The sequence below is a fragment of the Epinephelus lanceolatus genome, chromosome 19 (assembly GCF_041903045.1).
Source record: "Epinephelus lanceolatus isolate andai-2023 chromosome 19, ASM4190304v1, whole genome shotgun sequence".
In the NCBI taxonomy this organism is placed as follows: Eukaryota; Metazoa; Chordata; class Actinopteri; order Perciformes; family Serranidae; genus Epinephelus; species Epinephelus lanceolatus.
The window spans coordinates 31426686-31442083 of record NC_135752.1 but is presented as its reverse complement, the minus strand read 5'-3'; the positions used below and the strand labels follow the sequence as shown (position 1 = coordinate 31442083).

The 15398-nt window shown below is 40.3% G+C and overlaps 1 protein-coding gene across 1 annotated transcript in view; it reads left to right on the top strand.

The window, feature by feature from the left end:
- LOC117269978 (putative flavin-containing monoamine oxidase A) overlaps positions 1-15398 on the top strand; it is a 61632-nt gene that overhangs the window by 45006 nt on the left and 1228 nt on the right. Inside the window, exon 11 of the mRNA XM_033647361.2 lies at positions 733-833. Coding sequence (XP_033503252.1) covers positions 733-833 — 101 coding nt within the window. The remainder of the gene's footprint in view (positions 1-732; positions 834-15398) is intronic.

The window sequence follows — 15398 nt, the reverse complement described above, 5'->3', positions numbered from 1 at the left end:
TGTTGGTATTACCACGTACTAATTCACATTAAATCAAACAGTCCCAAATTTCAATACCTGAGAGCACATTTGGGTGGGAGAGTAGCCAAAGTATACAAAAAAAAGAGAAAGTGAGACTACTTAACCCCTGCAGCTTGTGAAAGTCACAATGAGTCAGGGAAAGAGCGAGCCGCAAGTGGTCACAAGCGTGGTTACACTTTTTAAAAGTCGATGCACAAATTCGATGCAGAAACTCTCACTGCAATTATCTATAATGCAAAAAGCAAAGCTGGCTAGGGCAACATGTCTAACCTGAGCTATAATTTGTCTTGTGTCTAAAATATTCTAAATAAATAAAATGTTTTTAACAAGTAATGATGCTAAAATTGGGCCTAATTTTTACTACTGGTTATTACAGAGTGAAGACAGTACCAAAAAAAGTACAGTTTGGTACTGGTACTGGATTCCAGGTAACGGTGATGGGTATACTATGGGATAATATTAGATTTTCCTGTCTTCAGATGACTGTACATCTTAGATAACAACAAACAATGAAGTATTGGAGGGCTGCAGTTTTTTTTAGTAATGTCCAATCGTCCAATGATATAATGTATTTTCATAAGCTGTGCTTTCAAATAAAATTAGAATAGATCACATTTGGGCAGTGTCATTTTGTTGAAACAAAGCCATGCTTTTGCACTGCACTATGAAATATTACAATGTTAAGTGTCATTTAACTTTTCTGCTCCACAGGACTGGGCTAAGGAGGACTACAGCGGGGGCTGCCCTGTTAATGTCATGGCACCAGGTCTGCTAACATATTACCACCCTAGCCTGAGGAGGCCCTGTGGCAGGTGACAAATACACCACAGAGCACCTCTCCTTCTCCCTGGACTCAAAAGAGTCACCTTTTCTCGACGAAACAAAGGGTAATGTAGAGGGATGCAGTGGAGCAAACTGGCCTGACAGTTTCTAAATCTTTGATATAAATCTTTTCAAGAGCTTAATTTTGACTTAATGTTCAGTAAATTGCAGCATTGTACACTAGATGATAGTATGAGAGATACTGACTGTGGTTGCTAGATGATCGTGCTATTTTTATACCACAGAAGCAATGTCTGCACTTCACCCTGCCAACTAGGTATTACTCACTAGTACCCAGTGCCTACAGATCATTGACATGAGTCGTGGGAGTGATTATGCCTTTGCTGATACACATTAGTCCAGTTCTTAAGAAATGGCAAGAGGTCGTCAGCAGTGGTGTTCTCATAGGAAAACGTCCTATAATCCATTTCTAATGGCCTGCTCGGAGATGCACAAAGCTGAACGAATGAGAGCGAGAGGTGGGGAGGAGGATCCAGGTAATGTATTTCCATAATGACATTAAGTCCGTGGGGAGCAGAGCAAGCTCATTACATAACGTGACTCAAACAGCGGCATGGGGCAGCAGCCCTTATCCACAATCCTACCCCATATAGAAAATGGATCCTCAAGGACACGCTGTGACCTTGACACATATCCAGCACGTGTAATGAAGACAAGCCTATGCATGGTTGACAAAAATGCTCCTGGTGCTTCAAACATAACAGCATGGTGGGTTTCAGGAGTGTCTAGTGGATTATGGGATTTTATTTGGGGAATATAACCCTCAATACTGACTGAAGTGTCGTTTTTAGAGTTAATTAGGGACGTCGACGAGTAACCATTTATAGGTCTGACTGGTTACGCATGTCAATCTATAGGTTAATTTTGCAACTCTTCAGTTTAGTAGTATTAACACTGTGTTGTTACACATTAAGAACAAAGCTAAAGATGTATTTATTCTATGCTAGACGGCGCTGTACACCACACAAGTCAAAGGAGATGTTGCTCATTTAGCTATTACTACTGCTGATTACGTCATCTCACCTTGGCTGATACCAAGTGGAGAGCGACTGCTTGTATGTAAGAGTAGTCAACAGAAAAAAATAAGAGGCAACATATTTACAGTGCAAAACATTCAAATTTTATCACCTCTTAATGGATAGCAATCCGAAATGTGGACTAAAAAGAAACAGCCCCTTGAGTTACACGTCATTTTGCATATTTTTTTCCTTTTTAATCTTAAAGTAACTGGTTAGTTTCCGGTTAATCTCTCAAGACAGATTCTGCAATTCTGGGGGCGGGGCAGGAAATGTGTACCTACAGAAACAGCAAGCTCCGTATCCATAGCGACCGCTCCAACCAAAACGCTGTCTCGTCAACGTGAAAAAAAATATTTTTTCCAGCGGATGTCTTAGTCACAACATGACTGAGCTAACTGGAGTAGTTTCATGTCGTATCCGACAACGAGAGGCTTTTAACAGATGACATCCTAATGTTAGGTTTGCTAACTGTCCCTGTCAGCTGCAGCCACTGATGCTTTCTAGACATCGTGATTTCCCATAACTTAATAAATACCACACATAGCAACACAAAACTGCTTTGCTAGCTCAATCATGTTGTAACTAAGATATCTGCTGGAAAAAATACTTTATTCATGGAATATTTATTGAGTTATTACCTTATTTTTATACAGTCTATGGTTATTACAGACACCGCTAACGGCTAACATTAACAGCTAACGGTTAGCCCAGCTAATCTATGATAACCATATTAATAATTACAAATCGTGCACACAGAAATAGTAATGTTTGTTCAATCATTGTGTTTATAGACTTCACAAACATCAGAATAGTCTAAACTGTGATATAGTGACGTGGAAAAATGTGATATATAGCTAAACTCTGCTGGTTTTCTACGCGAAGTATTTGTAAACAACACGGTGATTCCCTGGGGGCACCGCCGGAAGTGAAGGGCATGAGCAATCGCCGAGGCTCCTGCACTTCCATTAGTTGAAAAACTCCGGGCTGTGCCTCCAGAGGTAAAGGAAGAAAAAAAAAAAAAAAGTTTTGTTTTGTTTTTTTAACCGATGGATTTCCAGATTGGTTTCCAGTTAATGGGAGTCGGGCTATCGACAGTAAAAATTAACCTAAACTGACATCCCTAGCCATGTCATCCAGTTAGGACTTATTATTCTGGATGAATACTCTGCCTAAGTGCTCAGTATGAGACTTTCCCAAAAAGGCCATCCCTACTTAATTCTAGGTGTGGTTGGAGAGGGTAGATACAAGAATGATTAAGAAGAAAGAAAATCTGCCAAGAACTCTGAATGCATTGACCCCAGTGGGTAATGCTTTACTAAGTTAACAGCTCCAATGTGTATACAGAATAAAACTATGCACTGAGGATCAGGATGCTGATTTTTTTCAAAACAAAAAAAAAGGTTGTTTGTGCTGCACCTTGCATTGTTTGGATTATTACTACCGACAGAAAAGGATTAGTTCATCCAACCAATGATACACAGAGTGGAACGGAATAAATCTTTTAGAACTGTGTTAGCTTTAAATGCAGTGGATTTTGTTTTGTGTAACACCAGTGTTTTTATATTTTACTATTTCAGAACTTGGTGCCAAGAATAAATATGATAAGTTTAGTTATGGCTCCTAACTCCAATAATGACAAGTGGAGCTCTCCATCAGAGGTCTACAGGCTTAGTAGTTCAACTCGGTGTGTCCACACAGTGAAGTTTGCATCCATTCATCCATTTGAGGATTAGTCCTTCTCTGTTTTCTCTTTTGAAGGGCAGCAGCAGCAGCACTGCTCCTCATGCTGAAACACCAGAATGATTCCTCAGGGAGCCCCACTTGTGATAAAAATGTAGAGTTACAGTATGTTCATATCAGTCTTTCCTGCATGGGCTTTTGCTTCTTAAAAAGGCAATGCCTCATCATTACAGACCAATTTGTACGTCAAAAGCCTGATGTTTAACAACATAGGCCACAACAGCTGAGCAAGAAATGACTGCTAAGCATAAGGTCACAGCACAATAATTGTACTAAAAACACGAGCCCCACTGAGCGACAAAACGTGCAGGTCTTTATAGTGCATCAATAATAAAAAAGGCTTGTTCAAAGTCCCTAAGACTGTCTGCACATAGTTGGAGATCTGTGCTGCACTCAGCTTAGATCAACGCTGATATGTCTATATAATTTATGATTTTTAAAAAATAACATATAAAGTCATGGTTATGCTGCCAACAATCAATACTAACTTGTTTAGATTGGATTTCGTCTTTGTTTAAAGCAGCTATAATCAATATCCATATTATAATAATGTATCAACTGACATTAAACGACAATAACTGTCAATTGCAGCTCCCCTCTGCTTTAACGACCTTTATATAAAGTTCTTTTCCTCACTGTTTAGTTGTGTAAACTGCAACTTAACTGCTCACGCTCAAGGCTATCATAGTGTAGTTTTCCACTGCAGCAGACAGCTGTTTTCTGTGAAAAAGATCTAAAGGCCCACTGTACACTACCTGCTCACCACCACACCGCAGAGCATTTAGGAGTTTAAGAGCCAGATATTTCCTGGAGGAGTTGGTCAAGGTAAAAAATACAAAATGGTGAATATTGGACCTGCATTTTCCACATGGACACAACGCCATATGAATGTTAATTTTGCTCTGCAACATACAAGTAAGCAACCATCTGCAAATAAGTTGGTGAAATCAACGTAAAGGTGTTGATATAACAACACATGATCAGATCACTGTTTAAGATTTTAAAGTCTAATAGCAAATGGATTGAAGTTCAATAAGGCTGAACTTTCAAATCAAATTAAAATAACTATTTATTCATCAGGAATTGTATTTGTGTTAAAACATCAGTGCGTACCAGGGTCTGAAATCAACACCCACCAAGCACCAAATGCATGTAAATCTCCGAAGGCTATCTGCCACACTGGCGGGTACATGTACCAAAATAGTGATGTAACTATAAACTATACTGACAGTCTCTACCACATTTTGGTATCATTCAGGGGTGCACTGCTCTGCTGCTTCAAACCTACTCCTGTGCTGTCTGTCACACACATGCACTCGTTTAAACTGTGCCATAAAGGTGACCATTTCAAGCCCTCCTTGTTTTGCAACTCTGTTTAAAGTACTTGATATCAGCTGTTCCGCAATGCTATCACTTGCTGCTGGTCTGCTGCTAGCTAGCATTGTGCCAATACTTATGAAGGTAACTAAATAATAACAAGTAGGGTCTGTAGTCTGAACCAAGATGGCTGACTCCTTATTGGCTCCCTAACTGTATGTTCAAACCAAAAGCAACCAGAGGGCGACCTAGTCGTCAGCCGCGCACCTGGAACAGGTCCGGAGGGGAGTTAAAACAAGTTTAACTTTACGGTAATGAGCTCTGACGCGGTTTGGCGACAACCAATCAGAATTCTGACGTGCTTCAATGAAGCGGGTCCCAGAGAACAAGCCATGTAACTTTGGTTCCTACAGCTCACTTGTTCCGACAATGGATAGAGAAGTTTATTACTTGCGTTTGTGCCCACTCAGTCCTTTATAATGTGTCGCTGTTCAGTTACAGAGACCAAAATAAAAAGAATGAGGCTTGGGACCGCGTCGCGGAGGTAGTTGGTTGGTCTGGTGAGTTTTAAGGTGTGTAATGTTAGTAATAGAGGAGAGAATTGCAGGCTAATGTTGCGACATAGCATGCAAGTCTTCCTTGCTTGTTTGAATGGGATGACATCCTGCAAAGCAAAGCACTTTATCAACATTATTTCTGTTGACCAACTATGAGCTTTTTGACTGGACAAGAGTAAGCAACAATGACGCTGCTTTCAAGGCAGTAGTCCGCTTTGCGGCTCCTTTAAACTGACAAGCACGATCAAATGTTCAATGATTCACGTGATGAGCGACTAGAGCAACCAAAGCTGCCACAAATATTTTTGACAGTCGGGCATCTTGGGTGTCCGTGAGAGACTTTGTCTCTTTAGAAGCTTCTGGTTTGAACGGACAGTAATTGTCAGTGGCAGCACATGAGCCTCATGTTTTCCGTCCTTACCTTTCACAATAAAAGCCCAAGACATATAGATTGCCTACCATAGGGAATCTATTCACATGCTGAGGCTGAAGTTGTTCAATATATTTAAGTATCTTTACTTCAGATTTTGCCCTAGCCTCGTTAAGTTTGTATCCAGTGTATTACCTTATTATCTCAGTGAAGTGATGTGACAGGTAAAAAATATTCTTGGCTGGTGAATTTTGTTAAACCTACCAGCCACCTTGGCCAGTAAGTGAAAAAGTTAATTTTGGATAGTGTTGCATACACAACACATAACTGGACAAACGACAAACAATTTGACAACAGTGTCAAGCACCCAAGCAAGCTCAAGCTTTAATGAGTCTAACAGAAGAACTTTTCAGAACATTGAGTGCAGCACTGACTGGCAATTATGCCGGTGACTTTGTCCAGGTTCAGCATAATTCTCACAAGGCGTTTACCCCAAAGTCCCCAAATGTACAGACTAAAAGGTCAAATCTGAAGAGCAATGGCCACAAACTGCTGCACAAATCTCCTACACATATCCTCCTGTTGAAAAGACTCAGTGCAATGCTTGATGCCATTTGCATCAAACAGCCTTGAGAAAATCCCATCCTGCCAACACATACAGTATGATTGTGATATGCAAACACAAAGCCCAATAGCAAAGCATCTGTTTATACAAGGACAATACAATAAAACAAATGTGCCTCCTCCTTGCTTTACTTCACCAAGGGCATCACTGACACAACTTTAAGGAAAAGCCAGCAAGAAACAAATGGTACTTCTGGAATCAACAGACAAGCAGGTAAAAGAACAAGTCGCTCTTCCAATATAAGCCACTCCTATTGAACCTTCCATGGGGAAAGCACTCTGACCCAGTATGAGGATGAACAACACCGACTTGCTCCGGTAGTAATACCAGTACCGGAAATGACTTTGATACTTCCCAAAATGCTAGAGTGGGTATCACCAAGTACACTCACCCAAGCACCAGGTTTATTAGTGAACTTTAAAGTAATTTCACATACGAAAAAAACTGCAGCTTTCCCAGAAATCAATTCGTCTTAACCGCTTTAAAACAGCAGCCTGCACAGCAAGAGAAAAAGACTTGATCTCCAGTAAATCATTAAAAGTTAGCCAGTAGCAAAATATCAGCAATATTGACAGTATTTTACACTGCAAAGTCCCAACAGTAAAAAAACAAAGTGTACAGTACGCAAGGCTATAGTTTCAAGGTTAGTACAGCTGTTATTTATTTTACTTTTTTTTTAAATAGTATCAGATCGGATACAAGTTCAGATATCGGTATCTGTATTGGGAGGGCAAAAATGGTATCGGAACAACAACAACTTTTGATTACAACAGATGCATAAAACTGCAAACTGCAATCTGTACAACCACACATACCCCATTGTACAGTATTCCAAAATATACAAAGACTAGGCTGTGAATGAGGCTGTTAATTAATTTGGTCTTCTTGAACATCTTCAAATATCTGTTCACCGCCCTTACACCAAACGTTAGCAACACTATCCACCACGCAGAAACTTTATAGGACTTTCTCAACACAGTTTAGGGACATGTACTTAAAACTAATGAGCTGAATGTGTCATGTGTCTCACTGGTAATACCACTGACAGGACTGTACAGTAGGAGCAATGAGCACGACAACTGAACTCTGAACATTAGAACAGATCTCGGTTCAGAACAGCTGTTAAATGTGTGCTGAAATGCAATTTAGTCAAGCACAGGGGTGATTTCTGTTGGTGAAAACAGGCTGCACCAAAAGTTAATTAGTGTTCATCATTGTTGTCAACCAGAGACAGATATGCACACCTCTAATTTTAAGCACTGACTACAGGTGCACTTCATAACTGTAGTGTATAAAATAGAGGGCAAAGGAATAAGTATTCTCTCATATTAACTCACTTTATATTTCCGTATACAGACATCAGGCGTATCATATTGTAGGAAAAGCAAGTAACACAGGTTTATTCTGGAGAATGCTTTAGTCACCGTGATCAAATGCTTGAGAAAAGTCACAGAACAGAAAGAGCGCTTTAATCTTCCTTGAGTCTGTATTTGCGCTTAAGGTGACAATGTGGACCGGTTTTCTTTCTAAATCCATTTTGTTCATCTGCTGTTATAGTATCTGACTCAGCCCAGTGGGAAATGTGATTAAATTGACACAGCAGAACAGTTTGTATACAACGGAGGTCAAAATGATATCCCACTGGCTCAGAGGGATTCTTTTTATCTTTATTCCCCGTTTCAGAGATCGGATTAATTCTATACATGTGCATTTCAGGAAATCCTCCACGGTGGAGACTTTCAATGGCAGACCACCGCGTTCACAGGCTTTACCCTTGCCAACAATTTACACAAACAAAGCATTGCATTAATTCTGACAGAACACTATCAGTTTCACTTAACCCATCTTATAATCACCTATTGAAACAAGACACCAATCAAGTTCAATCAAGACCACAAAGCGGTCTTTTCAATCTGGCAAGCTCTCACTCTTCTCAGCATAATGCTACTGCTCATTATACTGTTTACCGCCACCTGCTATGCGTGTCGCTGTAATGGTTGTGTTGATTGATTTCTCCCCTCACTACTCCTGCCTCTTTTATTTTTTAATCACCATACTTTGTGAATACATTGCTTTCCATTTCCATTATCATTTGTTTATGCAGTGGAAAGCGTTATACCAGTCACAGTTAGAGTGATCAATCGTTTATACAGATCAAAAAGCTTGGAACAGATTCATTCTGGTACAAATGCTGTTTAAGGTTAACTAATTTGCTCAAAGTAATCAAGTAGTCCACTTGTTCATTCGAAGTCTTTTCATACATTACAACTCATGGAAAAATGTTTTCAAACTACATTTAACTTAACTCCCATGATAAGCTAAGTTACTTTGCCTCATGGTAACCTGTCTACTTCCAGCTGGCTACCTGAGGCTTGTGCTGTGAGCACATTAAAATCATGACGGGAGAAGGTGAGTCATTTTCTCTCAGTGAAAATCGTATTCTCCTTCAAGCTAATGACAAACTGCCAAAACAAGCCAAGGACAGCAGCAGCAAACTTGGTGTTCCCTGGGCTACCTTGTGTGGTCTACTCAAACAACGAGAAAAAGTCATGGCTGCTAGTGATGGAGGCAGAAAACAAATGCACACAGGGAAAGCACCTGTGCTTGAAGCCGCCCTCATCGAGTGGATTGATAATGTCCACTCACATCATGCCCAAGCTGTCCATTTCATTACTTTACATTCATGTAAGAAATACACAAGTGTCAGTTAGATGTTAATCTGCATGAGAAATAAAAGAAAAAGTCTGGTTATATTAACATGGCCCTTTAAAATCCATTGTAAGTTTTTCCAAATTCCAATTTCCAATGAGTTTTTCTGAGTTCTGTGTTTTATGCACATATTGTAGTTAGAAAGGGTTTCTGATCACTTGGTGGATGAATTACATTTCACCAAGTCAGTAAGAAAATATTCAAAATTTAAAGAATATCAATAACTTACCGCACTTCTTAAAATAAACACAGTGCTTCAATACTGTTATAAGACAAAACCTCTGTGCTTTTGTAAAATAAAGTGCTTCACATCTTGGTTTTATATTAAATTTAGCAGTTGTCCTATCCTTCAGTTTTGTGGGATGACCGTAGGGTCCAACAGTAACGCCAACCATCAACCCAGTATCAAAGAATACAGCATGATTATTTTACTCACAATCTGTTCATTTCTCAGAGTGAGTAATATAATCCAATTAATCTTATTTTCATACATATATTTTCACACCTTACTTTTGCAGAAGGACTCCCGCACACTGTCTAACTTGCAATATATAATTTATTTGCGACATTTCGGTACTAGACCTTCATCAGGCTTTTTTAATTGATTTGCGAAGTGTTTCCTTTGTTCTACACCGTACTTTTAAAAGCGGACGTGGTCATGTGTATCCTGGGCCACTGAAATGAATTTACAGGTGACCAATGCTTGATGCATGATGATGAAACATCAGCAATGCCTCTCGACCACCCAAGAAGCACAGAAGTATTTGATCTGTTTGTCTGATGGACCAAAAAACTGTGATTAAGCCACAGTTAGCTGTCACTAGGGGTGGGAATCTCCAAGCACGTTATGATTTGATTACAATTGAGAGGGCTACAATGGGATGAATTATCGATGCATTACTATGCATGATTTATCTTTCTCTTGTACGACTACTTACTACTTTTAAAACATAGCACAGACCTGTTGTAGTTGTAGTAATCCATAATTAAACAGATGGATTTACTTGCTTACAGAGTGGCTCTCAACGAGGTCACTTTTCCCTTCAACCTTTTAGCCAAAATGCTTTCATATCCAGCTTTTAAACCAGGGAGTGCCAGTCTGATTGTATCCATCTGCAGATGCTAATGGTAACCCACTGTGGTATGTGATTGCCAGCATTATGTCCAGTGTTTGCGTACTGTTATATTTCACCGGAAATAGTTTGCAATTCACATACTGTTGAATAATAAATAGTTGGCAGTATTTTTTACTTTAAAAATTAGTTTATATTAAAGCATCTTACAGTCTCCTGCTTGTATAACAATAACAAAATAAGGGGGAGGCGGCGTGCCCCACTGTGTTGTTTTAACATCTCCTGCAGCAAAGTGCGGCCTCTCTTTAATGCTGCAGTGTGTGTTGGTCAGCCAGTCTGGTTTGTTTACATTACTGCTGATGGCTGCTTCATCCAGTAATGTTAGTCTCAGGGTGGTAGCATTAAAAGGATTCACAATGTACTTCACGTTCATCCCCCAAATATTTAGATATTAAATTAAAACAAGTTTGCAACTGTTGCATTTTGTGAAGATGAACTACAAGTTGACTGTGTCGCACTGTAGGCTGTCCCAGTGCCGTACTGATCTCGCCGTCCGCCTTGAGCTGTCACTCATCTCTGCAGTCCCAGCCGACATTTAAGTTGGAGTCAGACAAACGCAGAGCAGAGCAAAGTCTCAAAGAGCAGAGCAGACAAGCCCAGTCAGCTGGCTGACTGTATATTCTTGCCTTAAGTAACTTTTTATACCCAGTGTGTGTGGAGCTTAGCCCTGCCCTGTGAAACACAAACACAGAGCAGAGGACACAGCAGCATGCCTCTAATGACACCAGAACATTGCAGCATGGATTTTTCTGTTCAGTCAGCTTGGGCGCTATGAAAAAACATTTATAATGGTAGGGAAAACCTAGATTTTTTATAAATTGCTTCTTCATTTTGGCAAATTCCATGGTATCCCATTTGTGTTCTCTGCATCAAGGAAATTGATTACTGGGTTTTTTCACACTTCTAGCTCAGTCACTGTTATTTAAATCCATTACAGAACAAAAGTATTTCACCAAGTGTTGCAGTCAGAGGTCCTGTACTGGAGGTGTCGTCAGGCAGCGTTCAGAAACTCATTTTTTAGGCAGTCTTTATCAGTCTGAGGAGGCCTCTCAGTGGATAGGCAGGCAGTGTGTATTACTAACTCCAAGCTTGTTGACATGTTGCCAAAAGGCCTTTCAGTCTGAGGTCGTCTTCTTGGATATTCTGCAGATGAAGTCTCGAGTGGAATCTTTTTGTAGGCTGAACTGAACTCCCAAGATGCTTCTGAGCATTTCTCATCGTAGCTTTGGCACACACTGATCCTCTGTTCACTCCTGACTACTCATCCAATTTCTTGTTAGCACCCTTGCTGAATAGCAACGTCCCTTTGTGAAATTCATTGTCATAGCCTGCTTTACAGCATCATGGAAGTGTGTCTGAGTCCAGGGGAGGCTTGTTTGCTGCTGAGGCCGCTAACTTTGCAGTTCAGATGACATAAATTAATTATCAAGGATACTGGCCAGATTCAAGGTGCTAAGGGAGAGCCCTTCTCCATTCCTCTGATTGATGTACAGGGATGGGGGCCGGTATAGAGCAGTAGAGGAGCCTTGAAGCAAATATGATGGGCTCGTGAATAAATGAGCTGTAATCCGCTATATGTATATGGTGTCCTTCGAATGGTGACCCAGTGGACTGTCTTGTGTCTCAGTGGTACGTTAGATGTGAAAGAATAGAATTTGGTGGAGTTAACAAGACACCTACTGTAGGTAGTTGAGTCTTATTAGCTTCCTTCAGTAAGCCCAGGATTACGGTTCTCAGAAGACATGCACTACATACTTCATAATCGCACACAGGGGAGCTAAAATGCACAGATAAATTTCAACACTGCGTTGCATCGAACTCAGTGTCATGTGAGCTGACTGGTTGATAAAGCTACTTTTAGGAGGCGGTCTTGTAACAAAAACCCACTCATGTTATACTCCAATTCTGTAAAATAATGAAAAAACAGACAAGTGAATATGTCTAACAGACCTCCATGCATGTTCGCCTATGTGCAGCCCTGATTAGCATGTTCTTGCCTTAAGGCACGCATAATCACAAGTATTCATAGAGCACAGATCATTTGTCTCTCTGGGTACAAGAATATAATTGCACAAGTTTCTGAATAACAGTCTTTAATAAATTCATACTTTCTGTAGAGCACTTTAACCTTCTAGAAGAGGGCTGTCTTTTCTCTTGAGAGGCTGTATGCAACTCCTTCAACCCACAAAGCATAACCCAATCTAAAGTGTCATACACTCCATCAGAACATGCGATTACATTTGATCATATCTATCACATGCTGCAGGGTGGCCGGCTGTTGAGCAGAAGCTGGGAATCTCTCATATTCCACTTTTGTTCTAACGCTGCTTCTCCTTCCCCCCAACAAGCAACCAATGGAAGGCTAAAATTGAAAGGGTGCATTATTCATGCTGGGCTGTGGCTCAGCTCCACCTCACCAATCAGTGGTGCCACAGAAACTAGCCAAAAGACCAGCCCCTCCATCTGTATCTCAGAGCAATGGCTTTTAGTTTTCGCTGAACCAGCAAAGCAGGAAGAGCACTGAACCTTCTCTTCTGCAGGGTTCGTACAGAAATTACAAAATGAAATCCAAGGGCTTTTATGTTCTTTTTTTAAGCACTATTATTTTCACTTTCAAGGACTTCATTCAAAGCAAAGCATTCCTTTTCAAATATAAGTGTTTTACTTTAACCCTATGGGCCCTAGGCGTTTTTGGGGTATTTTTACTGCCTTTACTTTTAAGCTCATATCACAGTCATTATAAAGGCTACATACACCTGCTGTATCTTTTTTTTTCCAGGACAATCTGGGCTAACCAGATTTGCCATCATTTCATGTCCTTCTATGTGCCTGTATTTTATATAAATTTTTATATCAATGAAAAAAACAAATCCGTGTTACTAAATTCTTACATTTTAACATGTATCTCAGCATAGCAAGTTGGAAAATGACATATTCTGCCATATATGAAGAGGGGAGACTCTCTGAAATCTGGCAATATAAGAACCATGATGCTGGGACATTCTGTCACTTTACAGCTGTCCAAAACATGTGGTTTGTGCCAGGCGGACATGATTGCCAGTATTTTTTCATTATAGCAAGAAATTCCATTGACTCATTCACAAGTCAAAAATGTGTTTTATCTGAAAGAAACATGCAATATTTACATCTAAGATAATAGAAAAATAGTCAACCAAGTGCAATGATGTCCTCCAAGATAATATTTGCCACTTTGTTTGCAGTAAACAAAGTTTGTTGTTGTTCTTCAATTTCAATTATATATTTGGGGGGGGGGGGGGGCATTTTGGGCACTGGGGGACACACATGTCCCCCTCAATGTATATGATGACTACGGCCCTGTCAGCATGCATTAGGCTGCAGTTGTCTGGGTGCGCAAAGGTGAAGTGGCTGGTCTTGTCATACAAAGTTTGATGGAATGTCAACTGGACAATATGGAGATATTTGCATCTTGAAAGATGGACTACAAATGTGGATAGACAGAGAGAAACACATGCAAGCCTAAGACGTGGTAAGATACGATATTCCTCACTATATGAAGTGACTGATAACAAGATCTGTATAATGGGTTGTAAAGACTTTCGTCAGGTTTTTATATTGTAGACAATTAATCTGGATTTATAGCATGATGGGATGACAGCACAATGATGTGTGCGGTATCACTGGAAAGCTCTGCTCCTGCGCTTTCATGTGATATGCGTGGCATTTCTGTGCGAGCCTGCATTCGCGAGTAATCCATCCAAGAGTAATGTGTGTGCAGAGCTGTATGAAAGCTCTGTTATACATAATTTCAGTGTAAAATTATCATTTTTTTTCACTGTGAAAACATTGGACTACCGACAAGTGGTTGGTCTTGTCGCAAAGTTACGATTCCGCTGTTTCACGTGATATGCGTGGCTTCTTGCTATGACGCACGGTCGCAAAGAAAATCAATTTTCCTGCGACTAAGCCACCAATGAAATCTTGCTGACTAAAGACTATTCTGGTCGACTAACATTTGTTCAACTATTCGGGGGCAGCCCTATAGCCACCACTACATATCAAACAAAAGCCAGGAAGGGTCAATAATGTTATCTCGTAGCCTTACGGTGGAAAGTTTTTCCTCCTCTGTGCTGTTGCATCACATCAGCAGCTGTCTGTACTAGAGAGCTGCTAGCACTCACTCTGCAGCAAAATCTGGGGACCAAAATGTTCCCAAAGGTACACTGCACAGCACAACAACTGCTTGACGTGAAGCAATCTCAGTTGACTGAGGGGTCTCCGACTGAATTCAAATCTCCAACTTTCTGACTTTCAAGGGGCAGCCCTATGATGCACCATCTTCAAAGAACATTTTTATTGCAAGAGCATCAGTGTAACCAGAGAAACTTACAACAACTGAACCCTGCAGTGAGCAGTGTCCTCCTGACTGCCCCACACCTGCTGTAGTGATTGTCTGCACACAGCTCAAGAGGAGAGGGAGAAACCATGCCAAGCTTGCCTGATAGCAAACAGAATTGTCAACTCGTTACCAGAAAAAAAGAGAACACAAGAAAAGAGAAATCACCTTTAAAAAAAGAACCATCTGAAAGTAGCACAAGGAAATTATGCCAGCTGGAATTTACGTTTCACTTTCAGTTTTCAGTGGAGCAATCACATTGGCACATCTCTAATGTGACAAGAAAAGAAATCACGGTGAAAATCCGGCTCAATGAGTTAATTCATGTTTAGTTTAGCCATGGCAACACAGACCGACTGGTTTTTGGCAGGTTTTAAGAGTTGAGCAAAGTAAAAATAAACTATGACGAATGCGTCAGAATTCAAAAAAAACAAAAGCCGAACAATTTCTGGTTCTAAGCAAAATATAAGACAGTGTTATTTGGTTCAATTTCAAGGACTTTTTAAGCATTTTGTTAGAAAAGGGGGCTATTTTCAAGGTATTCCAGTATTAGATTTTTTCCCGCTCAAAATTCGAGCACGTCAACCACCTTGTGTGAACCTCGTCTTTCTTCACAACATCACACAAAGTGCTGAGGAGTAGTTTCTCTGACCAAAGAATGGTCTCTCTATCACTCCCTCAGTCTTGTC